Here is a 16,315-nt window from a genome sequence, read left to right on the forward strand (position 1 = left end):
TACAGTGGATAGATTAACGCCCGTATTCACAAACATTACTATGAGGTCGCACAGTGCGCGTGGACGCATAGGGTGACACACGAACCAATCACAGAGCTATATTCAACGCTGTGCGTTCAATTTGCTGCTTCACAAAAGCAAGCATCGTTTGTGAATACGGGCGTAAGTTAAAATGTGTGTATTTTTTTACTTAGTACTAGCGGCCGCCCGCGACTTCGTACGCGTGGATCCCGTTTTACCCCCTTCCCGCTTTTCTGTTGAAATTTTTCCTGAATTTTCTTTGCTATAAACCTCACGGAGCCCGAGACCTTTCCAACGAATGCAAAACCGTGGAAATCGGTTCGTGCGTTCTGGAGTTATAGCGTCAGGGAGGAAAACCCGACTTATTTTTATACAGGGTGTCCCGTAATGTAACGTCAAGCCGGAACTGGGTGTTGAGGCAAGTTGTGCTGGTTATCAGAAAAATATAAAAAAAAATCTATGTGGCATATTTTAAAAATAATAGGCATTTAAAAAAAATCAAAAAATTCTACTCCAGGTGACGGTCCTTTTGCTCGTGTTGCCACAAATCTTCACTTTTTCCAAATTTTTTTTTTGTTATGTAACCCTGAATAATGCTTCTCTAAATTGTTATCAAAATTACAAAACCAGCTGCTCCAGCTTGGATGAAAAAAATACATTATTCCCAAAAAAAAAATTCAAAATAAAAATTTTGCCTAATTTAAACTGACTGTACTGAAAAAAAAAAGTACTACGCGAGTGTGGCAAGTGACGTCATAATTTGGCGCATTTAGTAAGGATTCCAAAATGGTATAACACTTGGTAAATTTTTGCTGTAATTGTCGACAATTTTTGTTTTTTTGGAAATAGTCCCGTTTTTAGCTTTATCTACCTTGGTTAAAAAATATTATTCTAATGTGCCCAAAATTCAAGTTTCTGTGACTGACTACCGTACAGTCAGTCACAGAAACTTTTGTCACCATGACAGTAATTAGTAGTTGTGCTGTGACAAAAGTCACCCGTGCGCGCGCGCCTTTACTACCTGCTCTGCCTGCACTTGTACTTGGTAACAGGGATAATAAGGATATGAAGTTTCGGTTATGGATACGGTTACGGATATTAGAATAATATTATACCGGTTTCGGTTACGGTCACGGATATGAAATCATTTCGGATTATCCGAAAGTCTCAGATAATTTCTGTTACGGAATTATTAGAATTTCAAAAATGTAGGTATAATACTAATAGCAAGATGCTGCGTGAGCGTGACCCACATAGCTACTTTATGTACCAACTAAGACGACACCTATGTATGATAAAGGTAAAACAGGCTGGCATATTAGATGGTGCCAGCGAATGCCAGACAAATTGGTAACTAATATTAAGATTTAAGGTACAATTCCAAGACGGGCCGCAGACCGCAAACTGCAACCGCAAACTGCAAAACTATGAAATCGGCAGCGCGGCATTGCAGCTGCGGCGTGTATACTGCAGATTTCATAGAGTTTTGCAGTTTGGCCTTTATCCGAAACTATCCGTAACTTTTGAATCACTTTCGGTTACGGTTATGGACATTTTTTTATTTCGGATATCCGATAGTTTCGGTTACGGTTACGGATATCCATAACATCCCTGCTTGGTAAGATGGCCCTCTTCGTCCTGCTCATACCTTTTAAAATGGCTTCTCCATCTCACTTAAGCCAGAAACTTGAATTTTGGGCACATTAGAATAATATTTTTAACCAAGGTAAAAACGGGATTATTTCCATTAAAAAAAAATTGTCGACAATTACAGCAAGATTTTACAAAGTGTTATACCATTTTGGAATCCTTACTAAATGCGCCAAATTATGACGTCACTTGCCACACTCGCGTAGTACAATTTTTTTTCAGTACAGTCAGTTTAAACTAGGCAAAATTTTTATTTTGATATTTTTTTTGGGAATAATCTATTTTTTTCATCCAAGTTGGAGCAGCTGGTTTTGTAATTTTGATAACAATTTAGAGAAGCATTATTCAGGGTTACATAACAAAAAAAAAATTTGGAAAAAGTGAAGATTTGTGGCAACACGAGTAAAAGGACCGTCACCTGGAGTAGAATTTTTTGATTTTTTTTAAATGCCTATTATTTTTAAAATATGCCACATAGATTTTTTTTTATATTTTTCTGATAACCAGCACAACTTGCCTCAACACCCAGTTCCGGCTTGACGTTACATTACGGGACACCCTGTATAGTAGATTTGAACGAGTTACCTTGTCAATATTCGCGTACTTTTCGTGTATATGTCGCAACGCGCGCAGATTCTCGTCCAGACTTAGCGAGTCAGACGCTTGACTCGGTGACCCTGTGGACGGATGGACTTATTATAAAGAAATTGTTAAAAAATACCCTGAAAAGAAGTTTTTTGTAGTTCCAGAAATCCCCTTTTGGTTCATGAAGGGGATTTAGAATAAAGTTACACAAATCTTTCAAGGGGTCACAAAAGGGATGCATGAACAAAAATTCCAACAATCCCCTTAATTCGTTCAGACTTTTCGCAAACGGTTTTTTTGACAGAAGATCCAGAAATACCCTTAATTTACTGAGAGGTTCGCAAAAATATTTTTTTAATATAGTTTCAGAAATCCCTTTTTTACTCAAAGGTTCACAAAGGGTTTCAGAACTCCCTTTTAATCGTTTGAAGCCCAATCCTCTTAATACCCTCAGGGTTTTAGCAAAGGGGATTATTGGACAAATGATCCAAGATCCCTCAATCATTATCACATGTGTTAATTGTGAAAAATCTAAAACGTTAAAATAACGGTATCGTTGTGGCCAATGAGCTGTTGCCATAGTGACATTGACGTAATGTCAATGTCACGTCACACTAGGATCAAACGTGAGATAGAGGGACGCGCGGAGAGGACTCCGCGCGCTTTTGATGCTATATGATGAATTGTATTTAAAAAAGGCAATATAGTGTGAAAGTTGAGTATTCAGTGTTTTATTTATGAGAATAGATCTGCCGGCCTTTAATACATGTTATCTATTATATATAAAGTTTATTTATACATTTAGTATAGATATTAGTTTCAATCTCAATTTTTTAATGAATAATGAATTTTCGGCCGGGCAGAAATTGAAATGATGAATTTTAATTTCTGTGACGGGTCTGGGTGTGACTATGTATAATATGTATGTATTTAAAAAAAAAAAGTATATAAGTAGTATATCCGTTAAGCTAGCACCCATAACACAAGCATTAAGTTGCTTACTTTGGGGCTAGCTGGCGCTGTGTGAAATTGTCCAAAGATTTATTTATTTATTTATTATTTATTTATTTCATACAAACCTAAGTCGGGCTCGTCGTCGCTGTCGAGTGTGATCGGTTCCGTGTTGACTGGCATCAGGTTACTTCTGACACGAATCTCTGGAATAGACACAATTCTTTTAAAATAGGTACCTTTTGCAGCATCAATTTGTGTGTACCAATCGGGAACGTAACCCAGGACTCTGGATTTACTTAAGTGAAACTCCTGTGTAGTCAGGATCTACAGCTTGACCGCCAATAACCCAACCAGTGAAGGTCAAGTTCGTCCCGGGGGAAAGTTAAACTGTCATTGGACCCGCAACGAAATTAATCAGAAGAACATGCTCTAAATTAAAGATCGAATTAGCTCCAATGCAAAACCGATGACAGGTGACAAATAATCTTAAATTTTTTGCACCACGAAAAGTAAACATTAACTATGGGGACCTATCGTGTGAGCTAACATTATATTTTTCGCAAAATCGCTTAAAAATCTTACGTTGTACTACTGGGGAATCGAACCCAAGACCTCCGGGTTTACTTACTAGGTTGCTGTCCCTGCTTGTGTGTCATTTGGTCCGTCTTACGAGGCCGCCCTCGTTTTCCCTTCACTCGCTCTGTGCTTCCTCCCTGGAACAATAAGTATACAATTATAAAAGGATGTTTTTAACACCGTTATTTGTTATAAGTCATCAAAGCTTATGGGCTATGCCCACTTGCCTCGAAGGGACCCAGATCACATCCCCAAGCAGGCTCTAGATTGGAACCCCCAAGGAAAACGCAGACGTGATCGCCCCAAACAAACTTGGCGGCGCACTGTAGCAGACGAGGCGAAGAAGATCGGCAAGACTTGGAGCGAGATCAAACGCGAAGCTCAAGACCGAGCGCGATGGAGGACTGTTGTGGACGCCCTCTGCCCCATCTAGGGGACATATGACAAGTAAGTCAACTCGTCCAGTGCCGACTCCACTGGTGGCTTAATTTAGAAAAATGTCCAAATATCAAAAACTATCAAACGGATTTCCATACGATTTTCATAATTTATTCATTTATTTGATAAAAAGGGAGGGACTGGGACACTTGTCTTAAGAAATTCCCAGTAGTCCCCAATGAGGTTCCTGGAGGGGACCACTGGGAATAACCAACATTTATTGGTGGTACTAAAATATTTAGTAACCTATTCGACCAAATTATTTGTGTTCAAACACGCTGCCAACCAGAACGTGGCCTCCATTCCTTGCTGCCCCATCGGCCGTCAGTTCTGCGTACTATGTGCCCTGCCCATTGCCACTTCAGCTTGCTAATCCGTCGGGCTATATCAGCGACTTAGTTCGTTGCGGATCACTATTTTTTTATGCATAACAAGGCAGGTATTTGACCGCAATCGCACCTGGTGTTAAGTGAGATGCAGTCTATGGTAAAGCCTGGTCCGTGAGCACGTATCGCTCGCGTGTAATTATGTTGCTGTCGCGCTCGCACACTCACTGCGGGCGCGCGTCGCACAGTCGCGTCAGCAATATAATAACGCGCGAGCGATAAGGATGGGTAGCTTGGGGTCATTGGACAAAATTCTACGTGCTCACGGACCAGGCTTTACATATCCTCATTTCTGAATACTTACCGCGTCATTTTTCTTGGCGCTTGGCGCGCGTTTTGTGTATTTGCGCTTAACACGCGGCGTCGTCTCGCCAGCCGAGGACGACGCAGCCGAATCTGCAAGCATCGAGTCGGTTAGATAGCTTTAGGGATGGGGGGATATCGATAGAGTTGTAGATAGTTTGGGAGTCGAAAGAAAATATTTTAGTTGCATTATCAACCACATATTTATTTATGTATTAAGTTCGAAGTACTCTGTTAGTGTGATATTATTGAAGTGACAAAGTAAAATACTATTCGGCTCAGGTATAATAAAATAAAACAATTTGGATTGGAATTTTTTAAACACGTTTTTTGAACTATGATTAGGATGTGATAATAGGTTTTTAATTGAATAATTGCGTCCAACAAAGAATAAAAAACTAAATTTAATATTTTAACTTGGTGAATATGAAGGGGATCGAATACATACACATTTGAAAAATAATTTCATCTCATAAACATAAACTATTAACAATGAAACGCGTGCTATTCTATCAACAACTTTTAAAAAACTACACACAGACTACCATGCATCAAATTAGGGTCTCTTAAGCAAATCTATAGACCACCGAGGGTTCCATGTAATTACTGTTGATTTTTTTTTGTGGCCAGTGATTACAAAATGGTTAAGAAACCCTGCACTAAATTTTGTCATACGCAAAATAAATACAAGTAAAATACATTTAAGTAATTACACAGAAAATGTATCATATTATTATTTCTTAGAAGACCTATTTTATTTTATTTACTTCAAAAATTTCTACTTCATGCATTTATTTTGGGAATTTTACTAGTACATTTTCATATTTTTTAATCGTATAATTTAATATTAAATTTGTAGTTCATAGGTAATTTTCAGAAACAGTCATGCACACCAATTTTTTTTACAACATTCAGTAGATTTTTCAAAGGATGATGGGCAAAAATGTATGGAAAGTGGTACCCGCTCCAATAGCCATAACCAATATATATTTTAAAAGGCCTCTAGATGTAGGAAAATGTCTGCTATGGGGCCAGTTCTAATTCACGTTTTGAAAGCAGTAATTCCACTAAGTATTATAATGAAAGTATAACACAATCATCCATGTATACGAGTATGTATTATGACTACAATCTATTAATATAATTAAAAGAAGCATTGAAAAGGAAAGGATTATACCTACGATGAACTACCCAAGCTATTAGCCCTTTATTCGCTTTCATCATCATCATCATGATCATTTTAGCCGTATGACGTCCAGTTGAACATAGGCCTCCCCCAATGATTTTCACAATGGCCGGTTGGTGGCGGCCTGCATCCAGCGCCTTCTCGCTACCTTTATGAGGTCGTCGGTCCATCTTGTGGGTGGACTTATTGGGTCTTGTGGGTTTATTCGCTTTAGCAACCCATAATAAAACCCTTAAGAAGTAATACAACTTTAACCCCTTTATTAATAAAAGTTACACCCTAGTTGAACTCTGGCTTAAATTGTTATTTGGTATGGAAATGTCATTTTAATCAAAGGTTCTTCCTAGGTGTAACTTTTTATTAATAAGGGGTTAGTACTTCTTTAAATAAAAACGTTTGATTCACAACTATCCCCATCAATCATTATAGAGTTAAGGAAGGATGCTGGAGCAGTAAGCCCTTCCTGCCTCGCATAACCTAAGTACCATACGATGGACACGTATGATACTTCTTCTTCTTTTTCCTCGGTCCCTCACTGATGAGGATCGCGACCACAGATAGTGTTCCTCCACAGACTGTGGTCATAAGCTGTGTGGACCGCACGATGCAACCATCTCACCGCGTCCGACCATCTCGTCGGTGCCCTGCCCCGAGCGCGTCCCCCTTCATACTGTATGATACTTAGGTTACACAAAAAGTATCTTAATCTTCGAACGCAATCAGATCTGAGGCTGGTGGCCATAGTAAATGTTGTTCGTCTTGGTAAGACCTTTCAAATGACACTACAAACATAACTATTGGAGCCGGGTACCATTCTGCAAAAAAGTATGTATATCTTCGTACACAACCAGATCTGAGGCTGGTGGTCATAGTAAAAGTTGTTCATCTTGGTAAATCCTTTCAAACGATACTAGACACATATCTATTGGAGCCGGGTACCATTTTGCCCATTGTCCTTTACCTACACAACAATATACATTTAACATTCGAAAAATAAATAGAGATGCCCAATAAATAATAAAAAAAAACCTCTTTAATCAAATCCAAATATATTATATATATAAATTTATTTTAGGTAATAATTCTCTATTTTATTTAATGTTATTTTTAAGTTTTTGCAACGCCTTCACAGGGCGTCACATGTTCAATATTATGTTCCTGTCAACCCTTACCCATGTGACATGCAATAAATAATTTGAATTTGAATTTGAATTTGAATTATATATTTGACATTCCATATCTTAGTCATGTAACTTTAATTCAGGAATATGTACCCAAGCAGTAGTTTCTGTTACCACTAACCAAGCTTGGCTCACCAGGTATCGTCGCTGCCACAATACATCGACATTTCACTGTATCGACAAAATAAATATTTTTTGACGTTCATAGGTGCCACTTGTGGTCTAAACTGAATAAATGATTTTGATTTTGATTTTAAAAAGATGCACTAGTAGACATGCACTTTCTTCAAATCTTCTTTGATTTCTTTCCTATACATATTTCTTTAACACGTTCTATTAATTGTTTTAATGGTCCTTGACTACGAAAAAGTTTTTGTACCTATTTTATTCTATTTTTATTAGGTGTACATACACACCGTGACACGTGATACCATTGAGATAAAAATACCAATATATCGATAAAAATTCAAACGTTGGGCATCCCTAGATTTGAAACACAAACATACCCCCTAACTACCTCTATCTACCTTCATGCGTTCGTTCCAAATTACCTTTCCTTTTTATAAATTTAGCATTTCGCCTGATAATGCTCATAGCTTGTTTGTCCACCACCTTCCTCGCCCCTAATTTAGGGGGCGCTTTCCTTATGGGGGTCGCGATCGGTTTTTTTGCCGTTGGCAACTTTTTGACCCGGTTACCCCCCACTTTGAGGGGCACTACCGATACCGGTTTCGCTGTAGGCCGAAAATGTTCTCTTGCTAATTTTGTTAAGCCAAAAAAAAAGAAATTGTACATCCATATTATTTGAAATTTCGAAAATATGTTCTGCATCAAAAAAATAAAAAAGAAGACTGCAATGTTTTAATGAAAAAAAAAACAAGTTACGCTCGTTTGGTTGGAAAACGGCGACGTCACTTCTTTTGTCTGTGCGTCTCCTATTGATACTACATCAAAAACTACTGTTGTAAAGTAATGGACTTAGAAATATCATTATGTAGTTAAACCTACTAGTGACTTATAATTACATACAGTTTCATAATCGACAATTTACTAAAAACTATAATAAAGCATATTATACTGTGTCACGTAGTGTGGTTATTATTTACTTCAAACATTTTAGTGACATAATGAGTGTTTGTCAAAAAGTCCTCCAATACATAATATTACTGTATAATTGGAGAAATTTTCAAAGGACAATGCTCACGAAGTATGGAAAAAAAACCCAGGGCCGGCGCAAATGAAATGGATTTTAAGTATTCATATGTGACAAAATATTCAGTAGGCGGCATTACCAAAATCTTTTTCTAAATGTCATAAATTGCTAGTTGTTTTTTGAATGGAGCTTTATTTAAGTTTAAAAATGTGTTTTTTTTTTAAATTCCTTTCTTTACTCTTGTATGTCGGATATGTTTCATTTCCGCCGGGCCTGGGTTTTTTTTAGCATTGTCCTTTACACCAAGGAAATATGTTCAAACAGTGTCCATTAATTGATGAAAAAAAAACACAACGTTAGTTCAAGCATCAAACGGTGTTATAAGAGTGCTATAGTGACCCTTCCGTGGCACCTATAAAAATGATTATTTACATTGTTAAATTACCTATATCACTCGTATACCGCCTTGAAATAAAAAAAAGCTTCCCTCTACTTTTTTTTTTGAGACATTCAAAAAATATATGGCCAGTTTGACCCTTTTCGTTTCGTAAAGTGGACAGCTTAAACCTTTCATTCATAGTAAGTAAAAAAAAATGTTTTTGGCAATAACGTCAAAAAATCGTGAAAACCATGAAAATAAAGTCTAAAGCACAGTCAAGTCAATCAAATTATTCCGGTTAAAGACATTTATTTTCTCAAAAGAATTTACAAAATCCACTTATAGAGAAAACACAGATACAATTCAGATATTATTGGGTCTTGTAAAAGTTTGAAGCGAGATTATTTGTATTAAATAAAAAGGTACATTGTAGCAATCCCGTTAATAATTATTAATTATTATTTAAATACTTGAATAATATCGCTTAAGTTCTTTTATTGATTATTTTAATTTTTTTTTTTTCTTTAAAGACTTGAAAATATGTAAGTACTATTTGATTAAACATTTTTTTTGCACTTTTGTTTTATCAAGGCGGTAAACGAGAGAAGAACGAAAGGATTGTTATCATAACCTCTTTATAGACTGCTTTTTTTTTCTTTTCAGTTATCAAGGCGGTAAACGAGAGAAGACTGTAGGGATTGTTATTGTTATTATAACCTCGTCACTGACTGACCTGCAGTCCCGCGCCGCTTATACTCTCGTTTCGCCTTCCGCTCCAATGCTTCTGTGGAAAAACGTTCATGTAATATTACTAAGTTTAGAATAAATAAAACTAAATCTCCAGTAAAAATCAAGCAAAAAAATTTTTATAATACTGGGAACTTTTTGACCAAAAAAGAGACATTCCCATCTTACCCCGAGTTTTGCCCCGAATAAGAAAAAATTAATAATAAATCTTCACCTGTAAAAATCAAGCAAAAATTGTTATATTACTGGGAATTTTTGGACCATAAACGGGGCATTCCCATCTTACCCCAAGTCTTGCCCCGAATTTAAGAATAATTTATTACCCCCAAAAACAGATTAATTTTGTAACTACCTGCTTCCTAAGATAAAAGCGACGCCTGTATCGTAGGAAAGCAGTAATTCCTAAAAAATACATAAGAGGGGGAAATTGGTAATTTTCATGCGAAGATGAAACTTACATTTAAATTTTCTCCATTTGGGGGAAGCATAGAGATATAGAGAGATGCTAACTAATGCGCTGAGTACACATACAAAGTAATTAAAATATGTGCTCATTATCCACTGCGGTATAAGTAGTCAACGTTCGAATAATCTTTAGTACTACGCAAGCAATGTACTAAACTGTTTAAATTATGACGTAAGAAGCAATGTGTTCCGTTTTTGGGCATATTGCTGCAACACCTGCCCCGCCCCCTTGTCAAATCTCCCTTTAGTTTCAGTGATCTGTGGGGAGAAGCCCACCGGGGAAAGATGAAAAAAGATCCTAGTTTTCCCCGTTAGTGGTGGAACTTATTTTAAACCCGCCTGGCTTCCACCATCTTACCTAAGTCTGTCGCTATGTATAACTATAGAAATACAACCAATATAAAGCATCAAATGTATAAAATTGAGTAGTTCTTAGATTTGATCTGTAATACACACTTTGTAATTGACAAGGCACTAAGCTACACTACATGCCACCAGGATTATAAGGTCTATTCCACTTTGATCACCTGTCTTTGATAACCCAGATGATCAAATTCCACTTAGATCACCCAAATGATCAAAGTGGACTCCGAGCGACAATTTGGTGTCCTTTGATCACCCATGGATAAGATGACCTGGGTGATCAAAGTGGACTCCAGTTAAAATATTATTTTAGTTTCTTTTGATCACTTATAAATAGTCACATACATGTCATACATGTCATACATGTCCAATTTGTTTGTTGCGGTTTTTAGAAAATATCAAAAATGTTACAAAACAAAATATGTAAGAGACTATTCAGATGAGGTGTGATTTATTTAAAGGTGATCAAAGGAAACTAAAATAATAATCTAACTGGAGTCTACTTTGATCACCCAGGTCATCTTATCCATGGGTGATCAAAGGGCACCAAATTGTCGCTTGGAGTCCACTTTGATCATCTGGGTGATCAAAGCCAGGTGATTAAAGTGGAATAGACCGATTATTAACGCTATCACAATAGAAGAAGATCTACATCTCATGCTGTACCAGAAAATCTCCTTAAGGACATAGCAATTATTTTTTATTTTACGTCAGCACAAAATATACGGTATACATTTATTTAAAGAATAAAATGTGAGAACCTTTTCAAAATTTCATGGTTTTTAATATTTCTTGATTTCCACTTGAATTTTTGCTATGAATACTGTGATACTGGGACGGGGCACATATCTCGCAAGACAGATGACCATTGGGACAGTAAAGTTCTCGAGTGACGACCACAAACCGGAAGACGTGCCGTGGACAGGCTTCCCACTCGGTGGACCGATGATCTAGTAAATGTCGCGGGAAGTGCAAGACTGTCATCTTTTAGCTATCTTTTTGACTTTTATCGATATGATAACTTTAGTCGCTTATGAACGTAACCAACTTAACAAGTCATGGACAACTAAAGCTTAGACTTATAAAGCCCGGTCTGTGAGCACGTAGAATTTTGTCCAATGACCCCAAGCTACCCATCCTTATCGCTCGCGCGTAATTATATTGCTGTCGCGACTGTGCGATGGGCGCCCGCAGTGAGTGTGCGAGCGTAAGGATGGGTAGCTTGGGGTCATTGGACAAAATTCTACGTGCTCGCAGACCAGACTATAGACACTCAAACAATCACAAAAAACTCAGAAATGCTAATGGACACCTTAACTAATGCAATCTCACCCATATAAAAATGCACACACTCAAATGGCAATAAACAAAACACTTGAGACCGAATGAGAATTTACTGGCACTCACTTGTTTTTTTTTTTAAGGAAAAATTATCCTACTCAGACCTATTGAATGGACAACTCAGACAGAACTAATGAAAAGTGAAAACGTACTAACGCTCACTCAAATTAATAAAAATGCCAATGGACAACTCGTAACTTTAGGTTGGTGGTAGGGCTTGTTCTAAGTCCGCTAGCTGCCAACATCTTACTCAAGTCTGTCGCCATAACAACAATGTTAACAGCATTGTTGTGTTCCGGCAGTTAGAGGTAAGATAGCCAGTTCCTCCGTGGTTGAGGATTCCGGGTGAAGCTCGCTTCCACCTTAGGCCTAATCATCACTTACCATCAGGTGAGATACAGGCCAAGAGCTTCCTCATTGTGGATAAAAAAAACTAATAAGTACTTTTTGACACACTAATGGACATGTCAGAACTAATTAAAATTTACTAAAAAATCTAACTAATAACCTAACTGACACTCACCAGAATGGACACATCAAAACTAATGAAAACTTAATGCCACTCACCCTAATGCTAATGGACAACTCAGAACTAATTTTGAAACTAGGTAGCAATCTCTCAAATGACTATGAAAACACGCCACGGGAACTCGCTCAAATGAATATTTAACTCACTCAAACGCTATGAACAACTCACAAAATCACTACCACTCACTCAACACACTCCTAGACTCAACTCAACACTCACCCAACTCTCTAGCCCGCTTCCTGGCCAGATACTCAGGACTGGTCTTGTCGACTCTAGGGCGGCCTCGCTTACGTTATAATCGAACTAATTGAAACTTTCTAACATCGAACTAAATTAAAAAACATACTCAAATGCAAATTACAATTCAGAACTAATGAACTTACTGTCACTTAAATGGACAAGGCAGAACTACTGGGTACTTACTGAAATTCACCCTAATGGACAAGTCAGAACTAATGAAAAATCACTAACACTCACAAATGACTATAAAAACTCTACGGAAACTCACTCAAATGGATATTACGCTCACCCAAATGGAAACGTCAGAGCTACTGGGTGCTAACTGAAACTCACCCTAATGGACAAGTCAGAACTAACGAAAAATCACACAAAATATGACTAAAAACACGCAACGGAAATTTTTAAATGAATATGACTCACTCAAACGATGTGAGACTCACCCAAATGCTATGGACAACTCACAAAATCACTACCACTCACTCAAAGCACTCCTAGACTCAGCACTCACCCAACTCCCTAGCCCGCTTCCTGGCCAGATATTCAGGACTGGTCTTGTCGACTCTAGGGCGGCCTCGCTTACGTTTCTCCCCGGATTCGATTGCTGGCGAGCGACTATTCATCACGGCCGCTGCAACAATATCGCTGGTTTCATAAATAAACCAAATTACCCAAGCTTTTTGATGGTGGTGGTTAGAACGATGCCATAGCATGAGGTAGTTAGTTTGGTGTTGGACAATTCTTGAATAAAGCACCCCAAAGTACACAGCATGAGGTAAGTACGGTAGTGCGTTGAATCAGACACTTGAAAAGCAACTCAATGTCTTTTGCTTAGAGTACACAGTGCTGTGATTGATGAGGCTTGGTTAGTTTTAATTCGGTATTGTACAAATACTTGAATCAAGCACCCGAAAATCAACTCTATGTGTTATTCTTAAAGAACACAGTGTGTGATTTTTTGATTCGTATTATGAAAATAACTTTCGAGACTAGTGCACAGTTACTTTCGCAACGGCAAAAAGAAAAAAGTGTAAAATATGGATAGCATGTTCAAAAAGAGAGAAGAAAATGGATGGATTAGTCTTGTAAGTGATGCATTTTTAAATGAAAAATGATGATTTGGCGAAAAAAAAAAACAAAAAATAAGAAAAACCACATACAACATTAATGAAAAAAGAAATATACACTACAACAATAAAGAAGGAATAGAAAGGGGAAAGAAAAAAGTCGTAGAAATCCTGAAAAAACATCAACCATTCAGCTTTTAACAAACAGTCTTTTTATATCTTACCTACATTTATGGCCTAATTTCAGACTTTATTTTTTATTTTATTCTTTTTTATTTATCTTTTCCATTAGACTTATTCTTGAATGCAACCATTTATGTTGGATACCATAATAAAATACTATACTATCATCAAAAAATGACATCCTACCAAAAAACGTATTTAAACCAAACAAAATATTTTTGAAATAAATGGGATTTTTTTATTTTTGCACACAGCCTAAATGTCACAGAAAAACACATACAAACTTCAAAGGAAAGTTTTATGATCCAATTTTCAGTCTAGTGGAGATAGCCACTATATCTGAGATATCAACCAACTTCTCACACTAAGTAACACACTTTTTTCAGTCGCATTCTCACTAGACCGTACGTAAAACATTTTTATAGAGACTGAAGAATGACTCACTATTACTGAGTTACTACATTCGTGAAAGGCACAACAAAACTTGTCTTACACCATACATCAACTAAATATCACAATCTTTTTTTTATCATCCAAAGTACATACAAAGATAAAAAAATTTTTTTTTTGTTAGTTACTATTTTCAGTTACCATTTAATTCCATACTCCTCTCATAACACATTCTCTTTCTGACAGAAAATCAAAGATTGACCTTTTTTACCAATTTTAGTAGAGTTAGTCACTATTTCCAAGTCACCACACCCGTGATAGGCACCATAACCTTTTATTTATACACCTACATACCCATCTCTTTGGCCTGCTTTCTCGCGGCCAGATTGGCCAAATATTCTGGACTGGTCTTGTCTACCCTCGGTCTGCCCCGTTTACGCTTGATTGGAGTTACCACTGAAGGCTCTGCTGAAAAAGAGGCGTGTAAAAAAAGAAAGGGTAAGAATACATGCAAAAATAATCGAAAACAACTTAATACTAACTACTTAACTACTGAAAAAAGCTGAAAACAATAAAATAATTAGGAATAAAAGTATTTATACAGGGTAGAGGGAACGAGATGGAAAACTTAACGTTTGAAAAAGCTGAAGCAATAAGTTACCACTTTATTTTAAAGCTTATTACTTTATTTTAAGGTCCAAAACTGGTTCTTCAACTGGTTTTAATGTTTATTTTTTATTATTTTCATCTCCCAATTTAATATTACTAATCACAATAAAGTTCAAAATATGGTAGCATCATGAATGAAGTAAATCTAATGTTCCTTATACCCTGTATGTATTGCAAAATAATTGCAGAACACTTAAGCCATGCAACAAATATCAAGTCTAAATACTAAAATAAAGACTAAATACCATAGACCACACAAAAAAAATTGGAAACCTAACAGAATCCAGTTTTATATGAACATTTATGTATTGTCTTCGTACGAGGACTTTGGTAAGCAGTAATTAATAATTATTAGAAGTCTTCAAATAAATCTCCACTGCCTTTCCTTTTCAACCTAAAGACTGATGGGAGTGGGCCTCTCGCAAGGATTTCCACTACGACCAGTCCTGCACACTCCCTATAGGTTCCCGGACTCCCGGGACCTTTACTAGGTCGTCGGTCCAGCGAGTGGAAGGCATCGCTACATTAGTGTTATCTTCTGATGCCTACAATAGCCTAGTGATTTAATATCGTTTTTAGGTGCCAGCGAATTATGTACAATATGAAACTAGCTAAGTGCTTTCTGAAAAAACCTGGAAAATGCTGCTTTTAAAAGCGCATAAAACATACACCACCATTTACAAGAAAGTTTAGTTACTTTTGTGCATATTGCAGAATTGATTTCTCTAAGCGAGTGCCCTGCTTTATAAATCTGTGACGCACTGGCTTGACTACTGAACATGGTATCCTTCCGTTTGGCCAAATTACTTTTCGCCAAATTTCACTTCGCAAACAACTTATCGCCAAAGTTTCATTTCCCAAATGAACTTTTAGCAACTGTACTTTTCGCAACTAATTCATTTGGTCAAATTATCATTTGGCCAAATTTTACTTGGCAAATGTTTATATAGCAAATGTTTTATTTTGCCAAATATTATATCCCAAATAATTTGTTTGGTCAAATTGACACTTCACATACTTACCCACCGTTACCCACAAATCAAAGCATAAGGCAGATGATCATGGTTTTCACAAGAATTTTATGTAAAACAAAGAGATTGACAGAAAATAGTATGGTTGCAGAAAGTAGGTATTGCAGAAAATAGTAGGTTAGGTTAGGTTAGAACAGTGACCCTTAACGCGCGAAGGCGAGCGAAGCGTGCCGCGGCAGCGGCCGCCGAGCGCTAGAATCACCTCTATTGTTAATCATTTGGAAATTTCGATAAAAAGAATGAAATATGATAATTAATTTAGAACAAATTTTATATTAACTACCCACTAAACAAAATAATAACCACAAGCTAATTTGTATTCCATTCTATGCACTAATCAAATTATTTTGTAAATAGTTTATCGTGAAATATTTTTGCTAAATGAAACATTTGGCAAAACATACTTTGCCAAACAATAATTTGCGAAACAATCATATGCCAAAAACGACATTTGCGAATTAAAAGTTTGCAATAAGTTGTT

At 36.8% G+C, this 16,315-nt stretch overlaps 1 protein-coding gene across 1 annotated transcript in view; it reads right to left on the reverse strand.

The window, feature by feature from the left end:
• The window catches only part of LOC135085358 (nucleolar protein dao-5-like), a 58,916-nt gene that overhangs the window by 32,020 nt on the left and 10,581 nt on the right, over positions 1-16,315 (reverse strand). Inside the window, exons 4-11 of the mRNA XM_063980148.1 lie at positions 14,489-14,602; positions 13,006-13,125; positions 9,546-9,596; positions 7,832-8,014; positions 4,915-5,006; positions 3,839-3,923; positions 3,336-3,413; positions 2,257-2,348 (exon numbers count right to left, since the gene is read on the reverse strand). Coding sequence (XP_063836218.1) covers positions 2,257-2,348; positions 3,336-3,413; positions 3,839-3,923; positions 4,915-5,006; positions 7,832-8,014; positions 9,546-9,596; positions 13,006-13,125; positions 14,489-14,602 — 815 coding nt within the window. The remainder of the gene's footprint in view (positions 1-2,256; positions 2,349-3,335; positions 3,414-3,838; positions 3,924-4,914; positions 5,007-7,831; positions 8,015-9,545; positions 9,597-13,005; positions 13,126-14,488; positions 14,603-16,315) is intronic.

The sequence above is a fragment of the Ostrinia nubilalis genome, chromosome 28, assembly GCF_963855985.1.
Source record: "Ostrinia nubilalis chromosome 28, ilOstNubi1.1, whole genome shotgun sequence".
In the NCBI taxonomy this organism is placed as follows: Eukaryota; Metazoa; Arthropoda; class Insecta; order Lepidoptera; family Crambidae; genus Ostrinia; species Ostrinia nubilalis.